The sequence below is a fragment of the Schistocerca cancellata genome, chromosome 5, assembly GCF_023864275.1.
Source record: "Schistocerca cancellata isolate TAMUIC-IGC-003103 chromosome 5, iqSchCanc2.1, whole genome shotgun sequence".
In the NCBI taxonomy this organism is placed as follows: domain Eukaryota; kingdom Metazoa; phylum Arthropoda; class Insecta; order Orthoptera; family Acrididae; genus Schistocerca; species Schistocerca cancellata.
The window spans coordinates 588,897,392-588,921,068 of NC_064630.1; the positions used below are offsets into that span (position 1 = coordinate 588,897,392).

The window sequence follows — 23,677 nt, forward strand, 5'->3', positions numbered from 1 at the left end:
TTAGCATATTAGAGAAATACTATTATTTATATACTGCAACGACTTTCCCAACATTGGCAGTCACGGTGAAAATTCTATTCCCTGAAGACAGCAATAAAATTGGCACTGAGAAAGTAAGAGAAGCCCTCGCAGCGAAAGCAAGTGGAAACTTCCAGGAAGTTTACAATTTGTCAATGTACAGCGAAGTGACATTGAACAAAAGGAAAATAAATGCCATGAAATTCATTCTTAAGAAGGAAATTGACACTGTTAAATTAAACGTAATGGAAAATCTATAGAGTGTGTAACAAAGACTAAACTTGTAGGAGCGAACATTTATTCTTAGTTGAAGTTATGTGAGATGTTTGCCAACAGAATGTCATAAACATGATACTCCCTTAGAATTCTCTCATCAGCGTGTAAGAGGCAGAGGCAGAGGCTTTTAGTTGCACACTGCTCATATATATGCTCAATTCTTCGCTATGGAATTCTTTTCTGGAGAGCAAATGCGCGAAATACGAACATAGTTTTCAAACGAAGGAAAAGAGCCATAATAATAATAACCAGAACTGGTAATCGAGCAGATAGTAAAGATCTGTTCAAAACACTGTGGCCCGCATCTCGTGGTCGTGCGGTAGCTTTCTCGATTCCCACGCCCGGGTTCCCGGGTTCGATTCCCGGCGGGGTCAGGGATTTTCTCTGCCTCGTGATGGCTGGGTGTTGTGTGCTGTCCTTAGGTTAGTTAGGTTTAAGTAGTTCTATGTTCTAGGGGACTTATGACCACAGCAGTTGAGTCCCATAGTGCTCAGAGCCATTCTTTAGCCAAAACACTGTGGGTTTTAACTACACCCACACATGCGAGTAAATTTACCACTCAGTTGTGCACGTCAAAACAACATTGAAAATCATTGCACAAACAGCTTTGTGCATGACTATGGAACAAGATCCAGACCAAACTTACATTTTACTAGACTCACTACACATAAGACTCTTTCTACCAAGAAATAAAACTGTGCAATAAATTCCCCAAATTGATCAAAGGTATAACTGAACGTCCTCATTTAAAATGTTACCTGTACGTGTTAAGAACTACGTTCTATAAAGTGTACGGCTAGTCGGACAACACAGAGCAAGGTCTTGGTAGGTATAGTAACATAAATAAATGATAATAACGACAATCAAACGTCTGTAATTTCACATGACACTTTTACATTGATTAGGTTCTGGCGAAAATTAAGTATTTGGGTAGCTCAGTAGGTAGAGTACTTGCCCGCGAAAAGCATAGGTCCCGACTTCGAATCTCGGTCCACGCACACTTTTAATCTGCCAGGATCTATCAATTTAACATTATGGTTTTTTCTTCTTTTGCCTTTTTTAGAAAACATTGCTCCGAAGACTAAGCAGTGTATAATAATAAGCCTTCTCCTCTTTCTGCCCTCAGCATTATCTTTATGGAGGGATGCTGACACGGAGGATTGTAATTTCAATTTGTCTCGCTTGTCTCTGGTTAATCCGCCTTTACTTATTATTCCGTTGCGCTATGCGGACCTGCTTGCAACTCTGAAGCTTCGATAATTTTAACCAAGTTTCGTTTATTTATTTATTACATATGGATCAGATTTAACATAATGAGATGATATTTCAGGGAATAAAGGCCGGAGTCGTAATCTGTTATGAACTTCTAGGCTAAAATATAAGTGGGAGCGCAGGCTTTCATGATAGGTCATACATTATTCAGAATGAATTTTCACACTGCAGCGGAGCGTGCGCATATCTGAAACTTCCTGGCAGACTAAAACTGCCTTTCGCAGGCAAGTGCTTTACTGATTCTTTTTTTTTCTTTTTTGTCATTTATTTTTTTCTTGTTTCTGTTAAACTTACGAGGAGCGTTCAATAAGTAATGCGACATATTTTGTCTCGACCAATTTCTGTTGAAAAACTACGGAATTTGTTTTTGGATATCTAGAATATTCTCGCCTCAGCCCCTACATATCCATGAGTTTCTGTCGGTGGAGATCGTATACATAGCCTTCAAAATGAAGTCTGTAACTGAGGTGTGTTTCAAGCAGAGAGCTGTCATGGTGTTTCTTTTCGCGAAAAACCAGAGCATCACAGATATTCATAGGCACTTGCAGATTGTCTACAGAGACCCAGCAGTGAACAAAAGCACTGTGAGTCATTGGGCGAGGCGTCTGACATCATCGCAACAAGGTCGTGCAAAACATGTCCAATCTCCCGCATTCCGATCAGACACACACAGCCACGACTCCTCCAATGTTGGAACCTGCCATCATTCGCCGCTCATAATATAACAAACACAGTTCCTCGCGGAAAGGAAAAGAAAAGACTTATTTTCAAAACACAAACATGATACCTCTGTGCCGTGCGCGCACCCTGAAATGGATTCTAGTAGTCATGCGTTTGGTTGCGTTGGTAAGTTATGGTTCCTGCGATTACTGTGGTGGCGCTTTGGAGCGACGCAAGGGCGATTTAAGCGGGCGCACAGCTCGCAGCTGAGCAGACTGATCAGGTGGCCAATGGCTGGAGTTAGCTGTTGGATGGAGCTGTGCTTGGAATCTTGGCTTGTGGCAGGATGTCGTGCAAGGCTTCCAGTGCTGGCATCACTAGTGTTGACTTCACGGATCGCGCCTTCACCTGCTATCTGCGAGGTGACGAAGCCACACAGTGCAGGTTGTTTTGGTGAGTTTCCTGCTGCCTTGTTTGGTGGACTTGGCAACATACATCACCTGACTTTGGCCTGATGCTGGAACCATGGTGAGCTCCACATTTGGTGGACACTCAAAAAAATGTTCAAATGTTTGTGAAATCTTATGGGACTTAACTACTAAGGTCATCAGTCCCTAAGCTTACACACTACTTAACCTAAATTATCCTAAGGACAAACACACAAACCCATGCCCGAGGGAGGACTCGAACCTCCGCCGGGTGGACACTCATGTGTTAGTGATTGCACGCGATACCGACTTGACTTCCGTCCTGTCACTATCAATCGTTCGTTGTCCTTGCTCTCTCATTCTACAGACCGTAAATTGACCGAAGCATTGAGGGCAGATTAGCATCCTGAATGTCATTAGGCCTAACGCCCGTTTAATTGTAAATCTCACTTTGCACTGTTGGTGCTTGTATTAGTAAATTTAAGTATTTTGTATTCCGGAAGGAGTCGACATAGAAGAAATAGGAGATTAAGTATTAGACTCAGAATTTTGCGGAAACATCATCCACCCAGTTCCAAAGACTGCAAGAGCCGATAAGTGCGAGAAGCATCACACAATCAGCTTAACAGTTCACGCATCCAAGCTGGCGACAAGAATAATATACCGAAGAATGGTAAAGAAAACTGAGGATGTGTTAGATAATGAACAGTTTGGCTTTAGGAAAGGTAAAGGCACCAGAGGGGCAGTTCTGACTTCTGACGTTGTAGTTGATAATGGAAGCAAGGCCGAACAAAAATCAAGCCACGTTCATAGTATCTGTCGGCGTGAAAATAGCGTCTGATAATGTAAAATGGTGCAAGATGTTCGAAAGTGTCAGAAAAATAGGGGTAAGCTATAGGGAAAGACGAGTAATATACAATATGTACAAGATCCAAGAGGGAATAATAAGAGTGGGAGAAGAAGATAGAAGTGCTCGGATTAAGAATTGTGTAAGACAATGATGTAATTTTTCGCTCCTGCCGTTCAAAATATACATCGAACAATCAATGACGGATACAGAAGAAAGATTCAAGAGTGAACTTAAAATTGAAGGTGAAACATAAATGATAAGATTCGATTATGACATTGCTTTCCTTAGTGGAAGTGAAGAAAAATTACAGGACCTGCTGAATGGTAGGAACAGTATAATGAGTAAAGAAAAGAGAATGACAGTAAATGGAAGAAAGACTAAAGTAATGAGAAGTAGCAGAAACAAGGACAGCGGGAAACTTCACATCAGAATTGTTGATCACAAATTAGATGAAGTTAAGGAGTTCTGCTACCTAAGCAGTAAAATAACCCTTGACGGTCGGAGCAAGAGGGACATCAAAAGCAGACTAGCACTGACAAAAATGGCATTCCTGGCCAAGAAAAGTCTATTGGTATAAAACATAAGTCTAAATTGAAGGAAAAAGTTTCTGAAAACGTACATTTTGATCAAAGCATTGAATGGTAGTGAGACACGAGCTATTGGAAAACCGGAAAAGAAGAGAACCGGAGCATTTGAGATGTGGTGCTACAGACAAATGTTGAAAATTAAGTGGTCTGATAAAGAAAGGAATGAGGAGGTTCTGCGCAGAATCGGAGTGAAAAGGAATATATGAAAAACCAACAAGAAGAGGGAATAGGATAGTAGGACATCAGGGAATAACTTCCATGACACTGGAGGAAACAGTGGAAGGTAAAATCTGTACAGGAGGACATAGACTGGAATACACCCAGCAAATAACTGAAGGCGCATGTTGCAATTGATACTCTGAGATGAAGAGGTTGGCCTAATAAAAAAATTTGTGTCGGGCCACATCAAACAAGTCAGTAGACTGATGACTCAAAAAAAATTCAGGAAGCTAAATACGTCCACTGACGTTCAACATTTCTGATGTATTTCCGATGCGTTTTTGGGAGTCATGTGCGGGCTTTCACTTCCTATCTGATTTGAGTTCAGTAATGTGTGTTAGAATACATACGGCTTCTGTTCTGCGTACACGAAAGCAGGCAGTAAACGGCTCTTCCTAATTTAGAACTTTGCAGTCACTGTAATGGTCTCTTCTGTCGATTTTCAGCAAGTCAAAATTTTATTTACTTGTAACTTGCGGTGTTTGTGGTATATTTGTTAATCTAACAATAAGCTTCAGCGAATTTGAATATTTTCTTTGGTTTGGGATTTGTGGCCCAAAATCGACTTCCGTTGCATTTTCACATCTCACTGTTGTATTTGAGGGGGCTGTATATGGTTTGTTAATCGCTTGCTACGTAAATCTAATTTGTATTCTGTGTGTTGTATAAATGGTTCAAATGGCTCTGAGCACTATGGGACGTAACATCTGAGGTCATCAGTCCCTAAGAACTTAGATTAGATTAGATTAGATTAGATTAATACTAGTTCCATGGATCATGAATACGATATTTCGTAATGATGTGGAACGAGTCAAATTTTCCAATACAAGACATAATTAAGTTAATTTGACAACATACTTAAGTTAATATAACAACTTTTCATTTTTGTTTTTTATTTTTATTTTTTTATTTTTTATTTTTTATGTTTTTTATTAATATTTTTTTTAAATTTATATCTAAAAATTCCTCTATGGAGTAGAAGGAGTTGTCATTCAGAAATTCTTTTAATTGCTTCTTAAATACTTGTTGGTTATCTGTCAGACAACTACTTAAACCTAACTAACCTAAAGACATCACACCCATCCATGCCCGAGGCAGGATTCGAACCTGCGACCGTAGCGGCCTCGCGGTTCCAGACTGACGCGCCTAGAGCCGCTTGACCATACCGGCCGGCTGTGTGTTGTATAATCTGTTCTGAACAGAACAATTGCTTGCGCTCCTCAGAGGAAAGGTCTTGTTAATAACCGAAAAAGTTCAAGGTCTGTTACAAAATTCTGGTCCATCCGCTTCACGGATATGCTGTAACGAATCATAAGTGATGTGTCTTTTCTTAACCTGACTAACGCGTGTTGCTTGGTCGGACTTGCAAGTGTTTGAATGGCATGTGTTTCCCACAGAATAGCTGTCGTCTCCTAGTACCCTTCTGCGAACAAGCTACTTAAAGTGTCGGTAGGCAGCAGCATTTTACAGTAGTAGTATGAGCGTTAGCAGGAAATGTCCGATATCAGTGTATACTCTGCTAGATTTGCCGAAACTTCTGCATATGAAAAGAATGTGGCGGGGCTATAAACAGGTCACGAAAAATCGAAGTCTCTCGGTGGCTCTGATCGGATGCAGGAGGAGAATTGCGCCCTCTGGCGAGAGGTGGTATGAAGTTGTATTTCAGAAGTTCGTAGTCAGAAGTCAGTAAGCTTTTTTCTGTGTTTGGAAGGTTCACAAAGTATTGTGAAGTATGTTCCCTTGCGCGGGAATGGGAAACATCTCAGGCTCTTGACTGTTTTGGCGGTGGATGTTGATGATAGCTAGCGTACACAGACTTTTTACGAATAGGTTGCCTAAAAGAGTGTGGAGCAACTGGTTCTGCAGACATAGTGTATCGAACAAAGTAAGGGTTATTAGAAGAAGAATAAATTGAATTTTTCTCCAATAAAAATTTGAAGTGTGGATGTTCTCGTGTACGTACTAACCCCCTGTGACTACAGACTGTATTCCTGTGTTGTTTGCAGAAGAGATGGGAGAACCCAACTGGTGATGGTGTGCTGACGGACTGCAGTGTCCGTTGTCCAGTTCAGTGGTCGGACTTGGGTGCTTTTGAAGGTAGTCAGATGGCTTCAGAGGACTGTATAGTGGTATAGAGGAAGAGAGCGTTTTAACCCTCTATGTCGGGTCTAAGCGAGACTGAGGACCCTAATTTGGCTTTATAGCGTAGGTGTAACAAGACCTAAAATTATCCAGGTCCGCCGACAAAGGTGTGGGAGGAAGTATACCGAGCAATACTGCGGACATGGTTACTTCTGAACTTCATCAGACGCTACGGAAACTCTGACGAGGAGGGACGTTTCAATAACTTACTTTTCTCTAAAATATTTTTAACAACATTCTGCTCTGCCTTCTTCACAGACGTGTCTAATTTCTTGTTATTTTCAAATTTTGTATATTAATGGTTTCACTCATATGCCTTGATAAATTCTGGAAGTACTGCTGGGTCTGCATCACAGAAAAGTGCTATTCCTTATTTTTGAAAATTATATGGCACTTATTGTTTAACTATCTGCTTCATAAACGTGCTTACCGCCTTTAAATCTTAGCCATATTTTACTTTTTAGTACAGGAAGTGTTGTAGAAATCTTTGTTGAATTCTAGTTCATTTATCAAAAGCAACGGATTGGTTTTCATTTTGCTGATCCACATAAATGAAAGTTTGTCCGTAGTGACGAATAAATTTTACTTGTTTTGATACTTGTAAGATAGCCCTATGTCGTAAATAAACATTTTTTAGAATTGCACTCCTGGAAATTGAAATAACAACACCGTGAATTCATTGTCCCAGGAAGGGGAAACTTTATTGACACATTCCTGGGGTCAGATACATCACATGATCACACTGACAGAACCACAGGCACATAGACACAGGCAACAGAGCATGCACAATGTCGGCACTAGTACAGTGTATATCCACCTTTCGCAGCAATGCAGGCTGCTATTCTCCCATGGAGACGATCGTAGAGATGCTGGATGTAGTCCTGTGGAACGGCTTTCCACCTGGCGCCTCAGTTGGACCAGCGTTCGTGCTGGACGTGCAGACCGCGTGAGACGACGCTTCATCCAGTCCCAAACATGCTCAATGGGGGACAGATCCGGACATCTTGCTGGCCAGGGTAGTTGACTTACACCTTCTAGAGCACGTTGGGTGGCACGGGATACATGCGGACGTGCATTGTCCTGTTGGAACAGCAAGTTCCCTTGCCGGTCTAGGAATGGTAGAACGATGGGTTCGATGACGGTTTGGATGTACCGTGCACTATTCAGTGTCCCCTCGACGATCACCAGTGGTGTACGGCCAGTGTAGGAGATCGCTCCCCACACCATGATGCCGGGTGTTGGCCCTGTGTGCCTCGGTCGTATGCAGTCCTGATTGTGGCGCTCACCTGCACGGCGCCAAACACGCATACGACCATCATTGGCACCAAGGCAGAAGCGACTCTCATCGCTGAAGACGACACGTCTCCATTCGTCCCTCCATTCACGCCTGTCGCGACACCACTGGAGGCGGGCTGCACGATGTTGGGGCGTGAGCGGAAGACGGCCTAACGGTGTGCGGGACCGTAGCCCAGCTTCATGGAGACGGTTGCGAATGGTCCTCGCCGATACCCCAGGAGCAACAATGTCCCTAATTTGCTGGGAAGTGGCGGTGCGGTCCCCTACGGCACTGCGTAGGATCCTACGGTCTTGGCGTGCATCCGCGCGTCGCTGCGGTCCGGTCCCAGGTCGACGGGCACGTGCACCTTCCGCCGACCACTGGCGACAACATCGATGTACTGTGGAGACCTCACGCCCCACGTGTTGAGCAATTCGGCGGTACGTCCACCCGGCCTCCCGCATGCCCACTATACGCCCTTGCTCAAAGTCCGTCCACTGCACATACGATTCACGTCCACGCTGTCGCGGCATGCTACCAGTGTTAAAGACTGCGATGGAGCTCCGTATGCCACGGCAAACTGGCTGACACTGACGGCGGCGGTGCACAAATGCTGCGCAGCTAGCGCCATTCGACGGCCAACACCGCGGTTCCTGGTGTGTCCGCTGTGCCGTGCGTGTGATCATTGCTTGTACAGCCCTCTCGCAGTGTCCGGAGCAAGTATGGTGGGTCTGACACACCGGTGTCAATGTGTTCTTTTTTCCATTTCCAGGAGTGTACTTCAATAGATGAGATGTTTTACAGTAGCGAAGTGCTCATAGCTCAAAAAGTATGCATTTTAGAGATCATGTTTACTTGCCACTTGTTTCTTGTTTTGGTCCATGCAGATATCTGTGAAAGTTGCCACCCTACAATATTAGCAACAACAGTACCGGCAAATGCGATCCACTGTTAGAGATATGCGAACGATTTTCTCTTATAACATTCAACTCATTCGTTTCCGGACGAGTTTCACTTTGAAACTTATACATTTATCCTTCTCCATCACCCATGATGGTTCGTAACATCGTCCTGGTATCATCTTGTACACGGGACGAATCACCTGAAACTAAGAGGCATAGAGAGGCGTTCACTTTGAGAGCAGTTCCGATGTAATCTGATAATGTCTTGGCAAAAAGTCGAAATCTGCCATGTGAGCTGAGGCTAAAAATTGTAACTTAAAAGACTTACAAGACATTCACTGCATTATGCTAAGATAATATGCCAGGTCCGTGTAGTACACGACTTCACACGAGCTAGTCGTGCACGGAGTTTCAACGCGAAATTAGTAGCGAAATACCGAGAGAAACGATACAAGGAATAATACTGTCTCGCAAGTAGCTCCAGTTTCCTCAAAACAATGCTCTTTAAAAATAAGAGCAGCAGGAGAACTCACACATGACGTTGTAGATGCTGCCAATGGTGTAGTTAGGCCCCCCCGCTGCCAGCTGGGCATCAATTGCTTCTTGACCCAAGGCGTCCTATGCAAAGAAAGGAATTTATCATCTCAACTTACGATACATTAAAACCGTTAGTACTTGAGTGGAATGTTCAGTTCAGCTTACCAGAGTTTCCCAGTCGTCAGGCAATTCGCTAGTGTAGCCCCAGGGGTAAAGCATGTACTGCAAAGAAATTACACATTCATTATTTATCTCCACTGAAAACACAGAGAGTATTAAGACTCGTAAACTGCTTTAAAACAAAATTAGTATGCAAGATACAATTAAATGCATGACATTTTTCTATACACAACGTGTAATTTCGTCTGATCGGCCTGAAAATGAACATCGTCTGAATCTAATGCCAGCTATTAGCATGCGGTTCGACCCACATATAACGACGGCAGTCACTTATAACACCTAATGTATCTTCTGTAACTTATACTCTCTCTCACATACACACGACTACTTAAGTGTAAAAAAGTTACTCTCACAAAGTTGACAATACAACCTACACAGAAAGCAAATGAATAAATTAAAATACTGTTCTGAGTGCAGAATAATTGAAACTACAGAATTTTTTCTTCTTATCAAGTGTAGAAGAGTGAAGTGAAAAAAACGCATATGGAGAGTAAGATACCAGAATTAATGACTGCGACATCATTTTCAAGGTCTTGTTCACCACTAATGACGAAAACTACACAGTTTGATGTTATTTTTTTCGTTAACAAACTTTATTGAGAAGGCTTTTTTATAAAGCCAATGTAGAAGGTGCCATCTATTGACAATCTAATTTTACCTTTATGCACAACAGTGACTGGAGTTGTTTACTGTCTTTAAGCAAACATTGCGTACTGCTCAAATAAAGTGAAATCAGCGTTCACCAACACAGGTAAGCATCGCTTACCTTTATACCTTAAATATTATCTTCTAATTCTTCATTCATTTACAGCGTTTGCAACGTTACGTTACACGAATCCTGACCTCTGTACCATTAATCTACATATTTATTTTTATAACTTAATTCTTCATTACTTTATAGGGTCTGCAACATTATGTTACACGTCTCCTAACCTCAATACCATTAATCCGTATCAAAATTGCGAAATACTTTTACTGTAGTCAAGATAGTTTTTTACCACTAAATTCAATGCTACAGAAATCAATGAACAAAATGTTTCTAAATTGCATTCAATGGAATTCTACGTCAAAAAATTATGATTGTACAACAGATAGTGTATAAGTCGTTTCCAAATTGTTACCTGGAGCGACAATGGCTTATGTCAGTTCTGATTCCGTCCTGGCTCAAATGGTTCAAATGGTTCTCAGCACTATGGGACTTAACATCTGTGGTCATCAGTCCCCTAGAACTTAGAACTACTTAAACCTAACTAACCTAAGGACATCACACACATCCATGCCCGAGGCAGGATTCGAACCTGCGACCGTAGCAGTCGCGCGGTTCCGGACTGAGCGCCTAGAACCGCTAGACCACCGCGGCCGGCCGATTCCGTCCTACTCGAAGAAATAAATAATGTTCATTTGTACCACACAGAATTTTTGAACTCTTTCAGTTCGTCCGGTTTATCACCTTATCATCTGCTTTGAAAGAAAAATACTGGTATTTTGTTAAATTGAATTCTTAACGCTAATCTGACATTTACTAATGTTGTAAGATTAGTGGTAACTCACATATGCAAGTACCTCATGACTGTTAAACTCATTGACTCCGATAAACTGTGCTCATACTCCATATTAACCTCACACCTCATGATCCAGCCATGCCTTTCCTTAACATAAGACAACAATTCACCACAGAAGTAGCTTTGGCAATGACCATTGATAAATCATAAGGTCAAACACTTCAAAAGGCAGGATTCTATTTACCAGGCGTTCTTTTGCGTGGACAGTTATAAGCGGCTTTTTCATCACATTCAGTGATGTTTATGTTTGTGCTAAACACATATGGAGTCAAAAAGTAAACGAAGATCACATTATAACTGCTACCATTCTTTTCAAATAAATTTTGTAAAATAAATAAGTTTAAAAAATTAATCTGACACAGATAGTATTGCTTTTTATATGTTTTACAATGAAACATATTGTACATAATGATGCCGACTTTTTGCAGTGAGATTAATATTTGTCACTTCTGTTCAGAATATAATATCTTTTATTAATAAATACTCGCATTTGCTTATTTCTCCATTACTACATTGCCTATCAGTGATTGATCAGGAAAGAGCTCGAATTACTTGCTTGGGTAACTAGTTGATGATTATTATGTTTATCATGTGGATAATAAAAATTTGTCTATTCGTCCTATGCACCAGTGGTCTATAACACAAAGAAAATTATTTAATTATGCATGTTCTGTTAGGAGATCTGTAGTGTTTCCTGGCGGCATATTTAAAATATCTAACTATTTACAAAGATATGGTTGTGATTTATGCTTTACCTTCAATTTTCTATTCCTTACGTGTGTCCATTGGTTATTCTGTAGGTACTTCATGCACACACTACAGATTTCCATTTGGCAGTTCCTCACGTTTATCAGTGATCTCTCGCCAATAGTGCAACAGAACAGTAGTGGATTTCTTCGCATATTTGTGTACAGTATGTTAAATTTATTCACTCTTTGAGAGAACAGCTAGTGTCAACCTTGAATTCTATAGGTGTCAGATAGTACAAAACGAATTGTAATACACATGCAACAGCACGTTATTGAACAGCTTTAAAACGTTGCTGAGAATAATATTATTACAACCAACAAATACAGACAGCAATAATGGTTTACTCAGAGTTAACATATGTCTATCTACAACGTCAGTGCATGTACTGATGAAGGCAGTAAAGCTGAAATAAGCTTATTGTCAGGATGGGTAAAATATTCAATAGTAAAGTATTCAGTTTAAGTTAGTAAGAAAGTTGGGAAATCGTTTCTTGGAGAGAGGAAGTGAAATATTTGTGTGACTAGTTAGGTGCCGCTATCCAGTGTCTGATCAGCTAACAAGAAGCGATATTGGAGCGTTACGAGGCAACTGATGAGCTAAGCAACTTGACCATTAAACGGTACAGGCACCAGCGCCGACAAGAATACGACGGGAAACTACGGCGGACGTCATGCGGTTGCCGCATGACGATCGCAGTCGACACAGTCATCGTGGGACACTCCAGAAGGTTGGTGCAGTGTGCAACGGCTCCTTATAAACAGGCCAACCACTGACTGGAGGGGAGAGCAGATCGACAGTTGTTTGGGACACCACCACCGTGTCCCTCGGGGTCAAGGGCTGGACTTGTATTATTTGGACCAGGCAATACTTAGAAAGATTCACTAGCCTCCGCCATAGTATAACTTGTACTTTGAAGACAACAGTAGTGCAATCTAATACAAGCACTTCTGCATACTTGTAAATAGTCCCTTATATATAGGGAATGTCACAGGAGGCACTTCCACGGAGTGTATTCCTTCCTACCAGTACATGATTTACATCCAGTTCCCGAGCGAATCCTACCGAGTTCCGTGCTCTATACCACTCAATAGTCTACTTTCAGCCCAGGTCGGGGCAACAGTAGCCAGTCCACAAGCCGTTCCTCATCGAAGACTTCGAACGAGGTAAGTCTCCCTGTCGCTCTTTGCGCGTGTCTTTCTAACTCCCTCTCAGGACACGATATTATATACCAAAATGAAATACCAAGCAGCATACTGTTTTCCAGTTCTCAACATAATGTCATACTGTGACATAACATATCCTAAAGATCCCACAATAGAGATACACCGAAATATCATTACATTTCCTCTCAAGCAGTAAAATCCCTTTTAGATTCCTCCTTCCCTTCTGGATGGTTCACTTTCTTTGTCAGGCGGTGTATTTAAATGAAGAAAGGTCAGATAAACATCCAATACTGACTTTGAAAATGTGTGCTACAATTCGATGTTTGGGTGTACAAGGACCTATCCGAATACGAAAATGGTTCAAATGGCTCTGAGCACTATGAGACATAACATTTGAGGTTATCAGTGCCCTAGAACTTAGAGCTACTTAAACCTAACTAACATGCCCGAGGCAGGATTCGAACCTGCGACCGTAGCAGTCGCACGGTTCCAGACTAGCCGGCCGAAGTGGCCGTGCGGTTAAAGGCGCTGCAGTCTGGAACCGCAAGACCGCTACGGTCGCAGGTTCGAATCCTGCCTCGGTCATGGCTGTTTATGATGTCCTTAGGTTAGTTAGGTTTAACTAGTTCTAAGTTCTAGGGGACTAATGACCTCAGCAGTCGAGTCCCATAGTGCTCAGAGCCATTTGAACCATTTTTTTGGTTCCAGACTGAAGCGCCTAGAACCGCTCGGACACAACGGCTGGCTATCCAAATACGACGTGTGATACTTGACTACTGGCCATACTAAGGACAGTTCCGGATTTTCGTTAGAAACTTTTCGTACGCACGTGCTATAGCCCCGACCTCGCACCCAGCAAATATTAGATCTTGTTGCACGTTAAACAATGGTTTTAAAATGACGAGCGCCTTCCGTGCCGAGGGATTGAAGAAGATATTGAAACCTTATGATAAGTGATGTGCGGATACTTTAAAAAGGTTTGTAGCTAACTAAAATCTCAAATAAAATCTTTTTCTAATGAATGATTATTTTGTCTTGACCGAAAGATGCTAACTTTTTGAATACACCTCATATATTCGTTAAACCAGGGTCAATCACAGAGCTTTGCCTTTCATGGGAAAAGCTTTACGAGTGGCGTCTGCATAATCCATGGAACAAAATTTTGAGATACTGAGAGCGAAATTTGAGAATCAGCCCAAAACACGGTTTTAATCTTCTTGAGACTTATACATAACTCATAGTTCATTAGAAGCAAACTATTCAGATGATATTACCATCATTCGCTTCAGAGTTAAGTCTTTTACAGAAAGGTGCAACATAACAGGTTGAAAGTAAGGGTACCATAAGCATAAGTTACATGATCACAATATATTGAACATTGTGATGTGCTTTCAGGAGGTGCTGTATACACCGTACGTCAAAACGTTGCGGAGCTGGTTTTACTCTGCCATGTACGCGACATCAGCGGAGTAACTAGGCGACAGCTTCAACTAACAACTGTAAACAACAGACGTGTATTCGGCCACTCACTTGTGAGCAGACAGTGTTACGTAGTGGATGTGCCACTATAATTTGTCAGCTTTCTTGCATCACAAATCGCGATGGAGCAACGAACTGAAGATCTGCAAGTCAAGTGTTCAAGACATTGTCCGAAATGTTATGAAGAAGATAAAAGTTTGTCTAGACTCTGTCCTTCACACCTAGTCTCCCAGACATCATCTCTAAATCGAATGTCCAAGACATTTTCCAGAATGTTTTGAAGACATTGTCCGAAATGTTATGAAGAAGATAAAAGTGTGTTCAAACTTTGCCCTAGAAACCTCGACACCCAGACGAAAACAATAAAATAAAAGTAAATTCGTATGGCATGAATGGATAGGAAACACGGAAGTGCAGATTCAGCGCCAGACTTGGAACGGTTTCTTCCTATCCTTCGCGGCAGCAGATACCTTTCCTTCGAGAAGTGTGAGAGCTGTGTGTTGAAGTGTTTCCGTTAAGTGTAGGTAACTGTGGTGTATGTGTGGAGAAGTTAGCGTCGTGTTCACACTAAAGATGATGAGAGAAGGGAGAGGTTGAAACCTGGTGCCGACACAAAGGCTACTACTCTTGAAGAGCACCAAGGGAATAGCCTAGCTTAACTTCCCCAACAGACAGGCAATGGTAAGTACACCTACCACCACTTGACTGAAATGGCAAATGCGGACAACTCTTTGGTGATATCAACGTGAGCCTACCACAAAAGGACAAAAGGCAGAAACTCACATGAAAAGTCAATGCTTTGACAACAGTGTTCGACCCAATGCGACAAGCGAGTTGAACAACATCCCAAAGAACGTGTTATGTAACATTTCACATGGTTGTATGACCGTTCAGTGCGTTGTACTCAAGTGAGTGAAGACTATCTAGAAACCCCGAAGCATCAAAATCACAATCTTAACGTTTCTCTATTTTTATTAATCCAGCATCAAAACTTTTTAGACTGATAGGGCGTAGTGAACTGCTTCATTATTTCCATCTTAACTGCAGGCTTTGTAAATTCAGTGAGTAGATGTGATTTGCCGGTTCTGCGTCACCTGCCTTTGATCACAATTTTTAGCCAAAAGCATTTAGTCAGCACAAATTAATTAAAGTAACATGAGCAAGAATAACTACGCTACATCATTAGTGCACCACACCGCATGAAAGATAATATAGAAGAGTTCAGTCCTACATAAGCACATAACAAATCTAAATCAGAAAATCGAAATCAAATAGTAAGTAAATAATGTATCCATAGGTTTAAGAATAAAAATACAGACAAATGATCACCACCAAAAAAGAAAAAAAAAAAAAAAGAAACAGCTGCCCATTACTATGAACCCGCAACTATGTGATAAGTCACAAAGGCCTGAAACCAAATAGAACAGACACTTGCACACTCCATGGTAAAGATATGACTGATATACTTGAATAAACAGATACGGATCAAGCAATTAGGAAACATGTAGACATAGAAAATAATAAAACACACGAACAAGTGAGACCTGGTGAAGCGCCTGGTCTACGCAGTCAAAATGACGGGTCTATCCAGCCAAAAACGACAAGTATAATTTTAACGAAAGAAGAACCATTTTTATTAACGAGTTGGCTTATATTCTCTATTCTCTAATTTTAAACTAATGAATGAATTAAACCCCGCCAACAAAATCGAAAAATGTGCACTTCATTATTATTGTTTAAGACGGTTATGTACAGATTAGAGATCACGTTAAATCTAACTACCAAAAAACATATACACAAATAAAGGAGAACGAATCGTTCCTCTCGTCAAATAAACAAACAAAAAAGGGTAGCAATTCGCTACTCTCTTCAAATAAACATACGACATAGGGTAGCAATTCGCTACTCTCTTCAAATAAACAAACAACAAAGGACAAAAAAATCGGAAAACATTTGAAGCATTAAAGAGTCTATACTGTAGACTCCCTTCTAGTTCAAGGTGTCTATACTATAGACTCCCTTCCAATAATCAATCTCATGCTACTTTTATCAATGAACCCAGCTTGTATTCTTTAGTTATAAAGCTAATATGAAAGAAGCAGATAAACCATACCGTTTGAAACACGGTTCTCTTTCTAAACAGGGAGCAGCCTTTAAAAAGAACAACCATAAACAATTCAAACGAAATGAACAAGTTCACAGTACAATAATGAAATTAAAATAAATCAAATCTGAAAATCATTCTCAAAAACGGCAAAAACCTTCGGCGCCATTGAAGGAAACCCCAGAGGAAGTTATTCCAACTTCTCTTTATCTCGTCTTTACCCTCTGGGGTTTTTTCGAAGTTTTCTCGTAGTCCAAATTCGTCTCCCAGCGACTTGATGCTAGCTGACCTTCCGCTTGCGTCACCCGTCGTCTCTAATTGAGGGGGCAGAGCTCCAGACAGCAGCGTCTTGACCAACCATGATCCCCATAGCTTGAGTGGTCAGCTCAACTCCCGGCCTGTGGCAACCGGGAGGACAAGTAGTCCTTTGCAGTTTGTATATATAGTTGGTATTCTAGTGATAAAGTATATTCAAAAAGCGCTACTTTCATCAGCATATTCTGGACGTAAATATATAATTTCCTTCACATTATTGTATTTCATTTGAAGAGACGAAATGTAAGCTCTGTGCAAATGTTAGTATGAATACTGAAAACAGCTTTAAAAATAATTAATTTGAGTTTAAAGTGAATAATGTTTTCATATTGCCTCAAACGGAACAAATATCAGAGCCATCTGTTGACGGAAACTCAAAGCTGGTACGTGTCGCAGTGTATGAATCAGCACCGTGCAGCTGTGAGAGATAGCAAGGCTAACAAGGTCACTAGCTGGTTGCATCACGCACAGCGCAAAATGCACGCCAAGGTTGACAGCTATCGTTTCCTCTTACCGATTACGCAGCAGAACATTGTAGTGCCTCTAATTAAAACCGGCTTTTATGGATTCGCCCATAAAAACATCCTAAACTAAACTTAACAAACAATTATTTACAGACCCCAGCCCATTTTCCTTTTCGTGTACATGACACCTGCGGTACCAGCCGATGCTAACTTTTCATCCCAATCAGAATCTTTACTAAAAACATTAGCCAACGCTTTATCTTGTAGGACTTTATCTGCCTCATGTCTCTTACTTAAATCTTTACTCTCGTGATAAGCTATATCGTGTTCTTTACAAGCTTCATCTAACCTATTAATTCCTACATCTCCTCTGTTTAATCGTTCTTCCAGCATGTAAACGGACCACAGTAGTTATAACCAGGAATGTGAAGCTCAGGCATTTTAAGATCATTCAAAGACCAATTAACTATTCCTTTGCCATATTTCTTATTTTCCCAGAATGATGGTGGTAAAGAATTTTATAACGTATGATGTACCCTTAGGACTATTAATCACAAAATCGTTAAACTTCGACGTTAACATTTTCATTATTGCAACTTTCTCATTTCGAAAATTAATGTTTCCTGCTTTCTCTTCACCATCAATAACAGCCAGACGATCAATTAAGTCTCTAACGTCGTTCATCCAAATGTATTCGTTTGGTAGCTCATTATACCCTTTAACAAAACCTTTACCTCTCTTTGGTCTTGGAGTACTAGTATCAAAACTTGATTCTGAGCTACTATCGTTTCTACAGTGTTTTCCTAGAATGTGCTCAATTATTGATTTGTATTTTGCCCCTCTGCTCGATCTAGGCTTCCCATTACAAAAAATTGCGTTTGATTCAAGTAAGATTTCTGCATAATTTTGTAAATCATCTTGATCAAATTTACCATCAAGATCATCCAAAGTAATATACTTTTGAGTAAGAAGATTCATTAAACTGTCAGTGGCTTGATATTCTTTTCTTTGAACAGTTAAATAATCGTAGTGTCTTCCTTCAATAGTTAATATGTTAAATTTTACAGGTTCATCACCAACATATTTTTCAGAGCCAACTGATTTTAAACCGAAAATTTCGTCATTACAGTTGTTCAGGTATCTCAGTAAACGTGTTCCTATAAAAGTTGGTTTTGGTTTCGGTTTTGGAGTTGCTAGTCCTTATGATTCATCATCTTGTTGATAATCATAAGCCATTTGACTTGCTATGTATTTCATTTCTCTTTTCTTAGTTTCTTCATCGTTTACAATAAGCACATTATCTACTTCCAATTCGTTCTATTGATTCCCAAATCATCACTTGTATTAAATTGAAATGGAATAAGGTCTTTACTTTTATCCTCAAGAGCTTTATCTAGTTTACTTTCAAGTCGTTCACCAAGGTTACCAATTGCATCAATCATAGGTTGTTCCTGTTTTTTGTGTTTGTCATATTCATCAACTCTTTTTGTAAATCCTCTAAACCTATCCCTTAAATATTCTCTCACTTTAATTGCTTCTCGTGCTTTATTTACATAATAAGGATTCTTCATTTTACCAACCATTTATTATACAAAATAAAACGTAAATACAATTTAAATGTAACGCGAAAAAACGTAATCACAACGTAAACGTAACGTAAACGCAACGTGAAAAACGTAAACATAAAATAGACGTAACACGAAAAAAGTAAATGTAATGTAAACGTAACAGTATCTTGAAACTTTTCTGCTTCTGGTTTCTTGTTCCATAAAAGCACAAACAATTTTTTTTAATTCATTAGATAATAAATGGATAGTCTGATTGATTTACAGAATAACTTATTTACTTTTAAAACCAAAACTATGAGTTTTATTATTGAAGAAAACGATGATGATGTAAAGATCTAATATGCGTGAAGCAATTAGATGTCATGTCAAACTTAAATATCAAAAAACATTCGAACAACTAAGGGGGGAGCGGCTTGCTCCCCCTTTAAATGAAGAAACAAAAGTTAATGAAGACCAAGATGTTAAGATATGGTTTAAAGGCAAATATGCAGCAGATGCAGTACACAAACACAAACAAAGCAATTAAAGATCGCATGAAATCCAAATACCAAGAAACATATACACAATTAAGGAGTAGTGATTCGTTACCCCCTTTAAATAGATGGACACAAAGGGGTAACGCATAGTTACCCCCTTTAAATATTCAACCTCACTCTATCTTCATCAATGAACCTGGTCTATATTCTTTACTTATGAAGTCTAACATGAAAGAAGCAGAAAATTTTCAAGGTTTGGTTTACAAGAAAGTTTTACCATCAATAAGAAAGACAGGTCAATACCAACTAACAAATAGAATTAAACAACTAGAAGGAGAGAACAAACAACTAAGATCAAAAGAAGCTACCCCAGCACATATTACAGCTGTTTTAAAGACAGCAACTAATCCTATTTCTTGTGTTTATTTGTTTTCATTAGGTACCATTAAAGATCTTCGCAAGGAGTTTTGCATTAATGATGTTATTGATGATAACTGCATTGAGTGTAAATATGGTAAAACGAAAGACTTAGAAGAAAGAACAAAAGACCACATTAAAATATATTAACTCTTAAATGCTTTTCTTACATTGATCCGCTGTATGTAACAAACGCAGAAAGCTCCATCTCTAAACGCTTTAACACATTAGGTGAAAAGATTGATTATAGGAACTTCAAAGAGCTAATTGTGCCTAATAAGAAACAACTCATAAGGACAATAGAATATTACGAAGAATTAAACGACAAGTATGGCTTCGACCTTCAAAAATTAGTAAACGAACGAGACCGGCTTAGATCACAACTTAAACTGAAAAACATAACAATAGGCAAACTCAAAACGGAAATAGAAATGGAAAGGCTTAAACACAAAAACATCTTATTACAAAACAGCTCGAGGCTGTGCTTGAAAGGCAGTTATGAAAGGTTAGGTTTTACGTAAACACAGTTAAGCTCAGGCTTTGATGGTTAATACCATAAAAGCATATACAAATTTAAAACTAAAAAAAGCAGTTACTCACTATCGCTAATTTCTGGTTCTGATTGTTTTTCGTTTGATTTTTCTGTGAATTCAATCTTGTGAAAACTTCTACTGTCATTCAAATTGATTTTACCTCCATAGACAAGATATAATTGTTCTTTACCATCGTTAATTACTTTTCTGGTTTTTTTATCAAACGCTTTGATGTAACATTCAGGTAAAAATACCTTATAGTTGTCTATGTAAACAACGATCTTAGCACCAATTTTAGTTTTGAGTAGTTCAGTCTTTTTGATTAATAGCGTTTTGTTTAGTGGAAGTTCATTTAGGCTCTTGAATGGGATATTTGGTTTACCTATTGCATTGAGTTTAGTGATAACAGATTCCATGGTACTATTTATTATAAGAGTAAAAATATTTTTTTAATTTCAGTTTTGTTTTTGTGATGTTCAATGTGAAACCGCTTCTTCTTCATGAATACCATACTCATCTTCAGAAATAGTTGGATTATCAAAATCAAATCCATCATCAATATCAAAAAGCACCCTGTTAACAATAATTTCATTCTCTTCAGGTTCTTGTGTGTAAGACCCATATCTTAAAATGCATCTACACAATGGGCAGGTGTTGTTATTTTGTTACCAGGTTTCTAAATATGATTCACAGAAAAAATGATTGCAAACTGTTTCTACTTTATTAGAATGACAATTAACGAACAAACATACACTACAAGGTTTTCTATTTTTTCCAACGTTTTTATAGACATTGTGATTGAGTTGCTCGATTACAACACTCAATACCTTGTTCTTACTTATTAAAGCATGCCAATTAAGTTTATCTGCAAACTCTATAATGAATTCATCTGAAAGCTCTTGTTTATAGCTAACAGCTGTCCAGTCAACTTGATCTTTAAAGTCTCTATTGAATTGTTCACTTAACTTTTGATTTTGACGAACTACATTCCACAATTCAATATCATACTTGCTACTGAAATCTCTTAAAACCTGTTCTGAAAAAAAATTTTCTTCACACTAGAATTATTCGCCAACAGCTCAGTGACTTACATTTATATGCAAACTCTCTAATGAAATCTTCTGACACTTTTGTTGAGTAATGAAATGTAACCAATTGAATTCTTTATCTTGAAATTCTCTTATGAAATCTTCACTTAGTTTTTGTGATCTGTCAATACCATGCCAATTGACTTTGTGATTGAATTCTCTTATAAAGGCTTCTGTGAACTTTTGACTATATGACATTCCAGGACAATCTAATTCATTTTCAAATTCTCTTATGAAGTCTTCTGAAAGGTTAGGGTATATTGACACTTTTTTCCATTTAATGTTCGTAGTTCTAAGTGTTTTCGTTACATCATGTCTTATTTCTTCATCATCATAAAGCTTAACTAGTTTGTCATTGGGCATAGTCATTAAGAGTTTATCAATGGTGTTTTGTTTACTCTGTACCAATGCAATCAGGTTGTCTTTCTTATGTTTCCGCAGAGTTTTATCATTCCTTTATTATAAGCTTAAAAATGATTTTTAATTTCATTTTTGGTCATTTTTGAGGGTCAAAGGGGGTACCACATGGTCTCTTTTATAAGCAACACCTATAAAAGCACTAATACTAAAACACACACATACACACACACGCAGAGAGAGAGAGAGAGAGATAGAGAGAGAGATAGAGAGAGAGACAGACAGAGAGAGAGAGAGACAGAGAGAGAGAAAAATGGTAAATAACATAAAGGTAAGATTTAGATATGGACATTCATTGTTGATTTAATTGGTTCTCAATTTCATAGTGTTCCCAAGGCAATGTGTTTATTCCATTTGGTAGTTTGTATCACTTATCATCTTTGTGACTCAGTGCTGGCTTCTTCAATTCAACTGTGTAGACTTCATGTCGTTTGCTTCGAATAAGTTTCATACTTCTATTAATTTCGGTCTGTTGCAGTAGGCATGTTTTGTAGTCTGTAAAATCAAGATTTTTCCTTACTGTGCCTGCCTTAACACCTTTAGCCTTCTTAGCCTCTTTGTCACCATACTTTATAGCATACATCTTTGATCGCAGACCAACAAACTCAGTCAAAACCTTTCCTGCTAGCTCATCTTTCATCTTGCCTAAGACCTTCTTGTTAAGTTGTAGTATGTTGTATGGATTATCTTTCGCATAGTCGCTTGTATCAAAGTGGTTAATCATATTTTTCATATCCTGGTAAAAATCTTGTGTCTTTATATGGTAGCTCAGGCTGTCTGTATCTTTGTAGCAAATAGTTATGTTTTCTCTATATTTAGGCTTCATTGTGGTATAATGGAAGTCATACATAAGCTCTTTAGACAATTCTAGAATACTCATCCCAACATATATAGGGTTTTTAAAGAGCACTTTGGTTTTATTCATGTGCGAAAGAACTAGATCTTCGGTTAATATAGTTTGATCTTTAAAGTTTAGTTTTGATATAAGCTTGGCACACTTCCTTCCATCGGCTACTAGTCGTATGTCAACTCGATTATGTATGTTCTCCATTGCCTTACCAAAAACGCTATTGTTCATCAATTTATAGAAGTCCTTTTCAAACTCGTTTGTTGCTTTGGTTCTTATCTGTGTGTTTAGATCTATATACTTGCTTAGCCAATCAGACTGTTTAAAGCTAATAACTCTGTGTATCTCCTTTAGTTTCAGTCCAAATTTTAAACACTTTTGTAAATTTCTATAGTGTATAACGTATTTCTCTTTGTTGTATAATTTTCCACGCAGTTTTGGCTGTTTTGAATTGGGAGCACATGTTCTCTAAATCTAATGGAAAGCCTTTTTGTTGATTGTGCAATTCTTGTGGATATTCTAAACCAACTTCTAAGATGCAACCTGTGTCGTTGTTCCTCAGTATACGTTTGATGTCAAGTTGTTTTATTTGTTCTCTCGTTAACCATTTGAAATCTTTGTATGGCAAATATTGACTCATTGCCCAACCATATAAGTTGTTAGCATCTAAATATGCAATCTATGTACTTTCTTGTGTTGGATCATAGTTGTTCATGTGCTTGTTATTTGCTTGAGCGTATCTTCGGCAGCATTGTGATATACCACCTCTTATTCCTTTTTCAATCATTAGAATCATATCATAATCTGTTATCATGTCTAATTTTATTTTAGTCATTTTCAACGTTGTATCCCATGCTAAACCTGGACTTGTGTAATATTGTGCTGGATCGAGATCATAAGCTTTCATACAAGTAGCTCGAAAACACTCAAAGACATCAACAAGTAGTAACACATCAGTCTTTAAATATAAGTCGTGATATTCGCCCATATTCTGTAAATTAAAGTGATTCCAAACATTTACTGCATGTTTATAATCTTCATTTGATATGTATTCTTGTTCAATGCTATTGTAAAAGGCTTCTACAGTTGGAAGTTGTGTTTCTTTAAACTTGTCCCAAGAGTTCATATAGTCATATGGATAAACACC

The 23,677-nt window shown here is 39.0% G+C and overlaps 1 protein-coding gene across 1 annotated transcript in view; it reads right to left on the minus strand.

Moving 5' to 3' along the window:
* LOC126188705 (carboxypeptidase B-like) overlaps positions 1-23,677 on the minus strand; it is a 54,706-nt gene that overhangs the window by 8,033 nt on the left and 22,996 nt on the right. Inside the window, exons 4-5 of the mRNA XM_049930312.1 lie at positions 9,333-9,389; positions 9,164-9,248 (exon numbers count right to left, since the gene is read on the minus strand). Of these exons, the coding sequence (XP_049786269.1) occupies positions 9,164-9,248; positions 9,333-9,389 (142 nt within the window). The remainder of the gene's footprint in view (positions 1-9,163; positions 9,249-9,332; positions 9,390-23,677) is intronic.